Source organism: Olea europaea, unplaced genomic scaffold, assembly GCF_002742605.1.
Source record: "Olea europaea var. sylvestris unplaced genomic scaffold, O_europaea_v1 scaffold8915, whole genome shotgun sequence".
Taxonomy (NCBI): domain Eukaryota; kingdom Viridiplantae; phylum Streptophyta; class Magnoliopsida; order Lamiales; family Oleaceae; genus Olea; species Olea europaea.
The window spans coordinates 1-5806 of NW_019267384.1; the positions used below are offsets into that span (position 1 = coordinate 1).

The window sequence follows — 5806 nt, forward strand, 5'->3', positions numbered from 1 at the left end:
TTTTGATTGAACAGAGAGTCTGTTACCAAGATTCTCATTTAAGCACTGGATACCTCATAGTTATATATTACTGTGAAACTGAAATCTATAGATGGTGATATAAGCCTATCAACAAGAAGCCTGTGTGTACAGTGTACTAAATGCAAAAGAAAACATTATAAACTTAAGATGCATGCAAATGAGGTTGGAGTGGGCAATATTTGTGAGCAAACACTGATGTTTAAGGTTCTTGTCAAATTGGAGCATCTACCAAACACCAGAATGTAATGTAAATCAACCTGAATCAAAGCTTCTTGAGTTCAGAAATGGAGGTCTCATCACAAGACTAATACTATCATTCTTTTTTGCTTGTTTTCATCTATTGTCAGAAACTGCTTTGATCTTCATTGTATACTTCTTTTCTTGATGATCCACTTGCATTTATCTCGTCGATTTCTCTTGTTATCGACCACAGATGACTTGCGAGTCTTGATCTCCAATTATCAATCATTTTGAAATCTGTGGCATTCATGAGAGAGATGCAATATATTTCCAGAATAGTGTGGCTGAAAGAAGGGGAATCGGATGTGAGGCCGGATTTTCACTTCCTCTATATCAAATTCTACAGGATAAATCTCTCAACCCAAGTCGATAATAAACTGAAACCGTTCTTTTCACAGTGGTGAAGGATCTCCTCACCAAACACAACATAAATACCAAAAACATCGATATACTAGTATCCAATTGTAGTATCTTCTGTCCTCCACCATCCATTGCAGCCTGGATCATAAACAAATTTGAATTTAGAAGTAACGTAAAAAGAACTCCTTAAAGTCCACAGGAATTCATTGACTTTGGTTCTTAGCACGGAAGCGGTGACTCCAAATGATTATGATTGTAAAATGACGTCCATGCTTCTAGCTAACGCGCGATTCTGAAGGGAGGAGGCGTTGTCTTGTTGTCCAATAAGAAATGTGACAAAAGGAGAGCAAAGTACAAGCTTCAATATCTGTTAAGAACACACATGGGATCAGATGATCAATCTTACCAGTCTGTTTTCCAGGAAAATGATGAATTTGGGCACATTTGGGTTTCACTATCAAGAACGCTTCTACATGTGGCAGGGAATGCTCTAAAGACAAATATAACAGAGTTGGGTCCATGTGTCATCCACTATGGATTCTCAGTAATTCATAGGAAGTTTTCTACTTCGGCAAGAAGAAAGGAGATATATGTTAATAACTTCAAGAAAGCATTTGACCATTTCTGCATACAGGCTGGAGGAATGGCAGTTATTGACACTGTTCGGGAAAAGCTAAAGCTGAATAAAGAAGACGGAGAAGCCTCAAGTACATGCTTTATCGATTTGGTAAGGCTACACTGTCCTCCATTTGGTATGAGCTAATCAACCTGAAGGCATAAGGCAGGGACAAAAGGGAAAATATGGTCTGGAAAGTTGCTTTTCGTTGTGGATTTAAATGTAATTGTGAAGTTTGGGAATTCATTTCAGATTTTATTACCAAGATAAGAAATGCATGGTCATTTAGAATACGTATGTACCCCATGCACATCCCAGGTGACGCTGATCATTAACCCAAGTTGTCAGTGTTAGTCAACATAGAATTTTCTTAATTTGAATTTCTTTCTCCACATGAGACATATAAAATAAGCAATTATTTCACAGAAAATATTTAATAAATAGAGGGTGCAAGTCAAGTCATCTTCAGGGAAAAAGTCTTTCTCTGATAGAAAACATGCTAAACTATTGCAGTATAAATGTACCAAGTTGTAGCAAGTCTTATGTATACCTGAAATGTAATGCGTTCAGACTCATTTTGTCTTCCCCTCACGAGATTTATTTGTTTTCAACACCATATACTGCTTGGACAATAGTTCCATGATAAGTTCACGCCCAAACAAGTGGGAATGTTTTAGAATCAGACTCCTTGTAGATGAATCAACAGCATAGCCTTGACCAGGCATCCACTGTAGCAAGTGAAGAAGCAATGCTTTCTTATGAGGTTGCTGAATATAACGAGATATGGCCATATGAAATATTTCCTGAAAAAGACAAGGCAAAGTGTTCATTCTTGAAGCTACTAAGACAGCCAAGGCACACTAATAACAGAGGTTACAGAGCTTTCATCCATAACTAGAAAATCAACGAGGTCAACGTGAATTATGTACAACCGTCAAATCCTAGCTCACAAGGATAAAGAACTCAATCCAGCCCAATGAGTTGGGAGACAGAGACAGCCAGAACCATGTATTTCAAGTCTATGTATGAAAGTAATAAACTTCATCGATCACTTGACTAAATAAATCAAATCATCACCTGATCAATCTTGTAACCAGAGCCATGAATAGACTTTAGCACATCGTTTATCAAGTTCATATTGCCTCTTTTCATAAAGGAGGTAGAAAACTTCCTTAAAGCAGCCCGAGAGAGAAACTTTGCATTGTCCTGAAGTACGCATACGCTTAGAAATCAATCATCCACGAGACATAACCCTATTGAAGATTATGTTACAGGTTAATTATATACCTTGACTACTACATATGCATCTTTGAGAAGTCCACCTGCAACTAAAATATGCAAAATCTTTTCATGAAGGGCCTTGCATGTGGTTTTCTTGCTATATCTCAACATATTGTACACAGAAAATGCTTCTGTATGAGCACCAGTTTTACCAAGGTAGAAAATTAAAGAGGAACAGAGGTCCTGCATAAAGAAAACGGGTATCAACGGGCCCCACATTGAGGTTAAAAAAAATTTAAACATGTCGAAAACCATCCAAATAACCAGAAAATATACTGTCATCTTTGAACAATTCTCTTCTGTGAACAGCATACTCTTTCGGGAAACAAATATAGCTGTTGGAATCGATGTGTCATTGAAAAATTTCATCGATTTCAGCTCAAAGTTGTTGTCAGACCAGATGAACTCTATTAAGAGAGCAGATGATAATAAAAGGATGATAAGAGTGGATTTAAGAAAAACTAGTGAAAGCTTCTCTTAATTTCAAAATAAAGCTTAAACAAAAATTCTTATCAGAAAATGACAGGTAGCAACAAATGGTCTCATTCTCAGATGCTATTATGATGGCTAGATTAAAATGCTAATTCCCCTCAACTAAAGTGCAGAAAAATTTCCAAGACCACCTGTTAGCTTTTGTTTTCCAAGATCCCATTTTCACATGCTATCAGTGGTTGCACCGATGAAAATCTGTATGAACATAAAATGACATGATAAAGTGATAAATTTCCTTTGCAGACGAGTGAATTTTAATTTCAAAATTAGTTATCTACATATTAAAAATGTCCAGAAGCAAACTATGATTATCCAAATATTAAAGTACATATTTGATTTCTCTCATCAACCAAAAAAAACAAACCGAGTACCAGTGATATGGAAGGATCAACAAACAATCATTGTTTACAAGAAAAATACTAAGCAGAAGCTAATAAAAACCTTTGGGAAGCCTATAACTCCACAAGTAAGTGATGTCGGTAAAGAAGCCAGGTATATGGTATAGGAGGCCATTATATTTCCTTGCATATATTTTTCTCTCAATTGTCAACCCTTAAAGTGCAAATAAATTATATTATTTTAGGAAACAGCACTTTCGTAGATAGCACTTCAGTAGTAACTGAATCCTACCTCCTCGGGTTCGTGACCTTTTCTGTGCATGTCTTCCATGGTACGGAATGCAAGTAGATACAACTTTTCCTTGCTAAAATATTTTATTAAAATATGAAAGGTATTCCAATCAGGGCTAATTGCTGACTCATCCATTTTCTTCATCATTTTCATTACATTCTCCATTTCTCCTGTTCGACAATAGGCACAGAGCATTGTATTCAAAATAACCACATCATACTTGTCATATTTGGCCTCAAATTCACAAGCCAATTGCTTTGCATCTTCAAGGAACCCACCGCGGCAGAGGGCTGAAATCATAATACTGTAGGAGTAACCATCTACAGATATATTGAGCAAAGAAGGTCATGAGTGTGTGACTTACAAGTTGCGCATAACTTATTACACATAGTGTTCTAAAAATATAACATAAGAAGCAAAGACATTTATGGAAATTACGAAGGAGATTCTAGTATCTTAAACTAAAAGAAAACAGGAAAAAGAGAAAACCAATAAACCTTGTGATCAGATCAAGCAGGCAAAGTCATATTCAAACCTACATTCATGGACAATTTCTGATACACCTAGGCTAGTAGTAGAAAGTAGAAGTAGTGATATTAAAGAACAGCTGTGCCTAGCTATTGACATGAATTCTGAACTTTCTATAAACCAGTATCAACATACAAGAGGAGGAGCATGGCTAGCTATAGTCATGTATAAATAGTCCATATGTATTCAATCCATTTAGGGTAAAGCTTTAGCTGAAACATAACCTGCTTAACATTCCACTACATTGTGGACACTTGCGAAGTAACATGCAATACACTGTTCAAGAGAAGTTGCTAGCTAAAACACTTGTGTCTTGAACTGCACATACCATTTCTCACTTCATTTTGCTTCATTTCATCAAAAACTAATCTGGCTTCCTTAAGTTTTCCAGACTTTGAGAGGCCATCCATCAGTAGACAGTATGGCATCTGCAGTAAATTAGAAGCAATTTTGTAGAAATAACAAAACCAATACCAAACAAAATCTAAATTTAAAAACATGAAAAGCTTTTACTCAAAACCTATAACTAATTATCCAAATTAATTGCAAATCCTACTATATGTAGTACAAAACAAAATTATTGGACTTGATCAACCCAAATCCAAGTATCGCCCCCAATTTCTAGTCAAATCCTAAATTGAAACCCACAGAGTCCAGACTAAATTTTTAAGGAACTGTGTGACGTCTAAGAATGATTACCTCATCTCCGGCATAGCCTAGTCTTTGGAGTTCAAGCAAGAGTTCTCTTGATTTGTCAAAAAGACCTCCTTTTACATATACTTTCAGCAAAGTTGTTAAAATCACCTGCAAGAATTACGTATAAGATTAATCCAAGCGATAAGCAAAAGCTTGATGATGACTATGCACTCAGTACGCTGAAATATCTATGGGCCAGCTTTCAATACATGAAGTGGTCAACTGCATAAGAATCTCTTGGAATAGAAGTTAATAAGCAGACAATCTCAGGAAAACGAAGAAAGTCCCAGCAGGGCTTGGAACAGATAAAAATAAAATGGTTTTCAGTGTATCCAGTCAAATAATAATTAATAAAAAGTACAAACATAAAGGATGTTCACCAATCATATTATAAAAAGTATGGGGCATTGCAGCATATGGACTAGGAGTCAAGGACCATCCACCTGATTCTAGCAAAAACCTGACACCATCATAGACTTCTCACAATACGCTTTTAATAGATCCAACTTCACTCGTGGGAGGTGGTTTACTTTCATAGATTAGTTAAAGTAGGCTAGTTTATTAGACACAAAATACTTTGCAGTATAGTCAATCATGTATAAAAATACAGTTAGGCATCAGTAATTCATAAGCATGGAAGCTGCTACGAGGCTAACAGAGACAGATTCACTTGCTATTAATTTAATTTTGATTTGCCACAAAGAAAAGGCAAAAGATGTGAGATATAGGATCTGTATATTACTTTTTTGGTTTCATGAGTCTCGCAACATTTTGGGAAAAATCCTCAAACTGTTCCAACATAGACAAATAAATAAAACTATGTGCCTTCACTTGAGTATAATATTCAGAACAAGTATATTGCTTCTGCTACCCATAGTGTCTCTGTTTCTCATATCTATAATTGAAGACACATACAAGCTCTATGAAGCAAAAAAAAAAAAA

At 35.8% G+C, this 5806-nt stretch overlaps 1 protein-coding gene and 1 pseudogene across 2 annotated transcripts; one reads left to right on the forward strand and one right to left on the reverse strand.

Annotated features, from left to right (window-relative positions):
• Window positions 1-137: 137 nt before the first annotated feature.
• On the reverse strand, window positions 138-5178 carry LOC111392154 (pentatricopeptide repeat-containing protein At1g10910, chloroplastic-like). Of its 2 annotated transcripts, none has more exons than XM_023017420.1 (7): window positions 4868-5178; window positions 4497-4596; window positions 3641-3960; window positions 2525-2701; window positions 2315-2443; window positions 1788-2040; window positions 138-988 (listed from the first exon to the last, which is right to left on the reverse strand). In XM_023017420.1, the coding sequence occupies exons 2-6, from the start codon at window positions 4594-4596 to the stop codon at window positions 1810-1812; spliced, it is 957 nt and encodes a 318-aa protein (XP_022873188.1). In that variant the 5' UTR covers window positions 4868-5178; the 3' UTR covers window positions 138-988; window positions 1788-1809. The 2 variants fall into 2 exon arrangements, with proteins under 2 accessions (XP_022873188.1, XP_022873189.1); XM_023017421.1 differs by having other exon boundaries at window positions 138-759; window positions 4868-5177.
• Window positions 638-1780, forward strand: LOC111392155 (annotated as a pseudogene).
• Window positions 5179-5806: the final 628 nt, after the last annotated feature.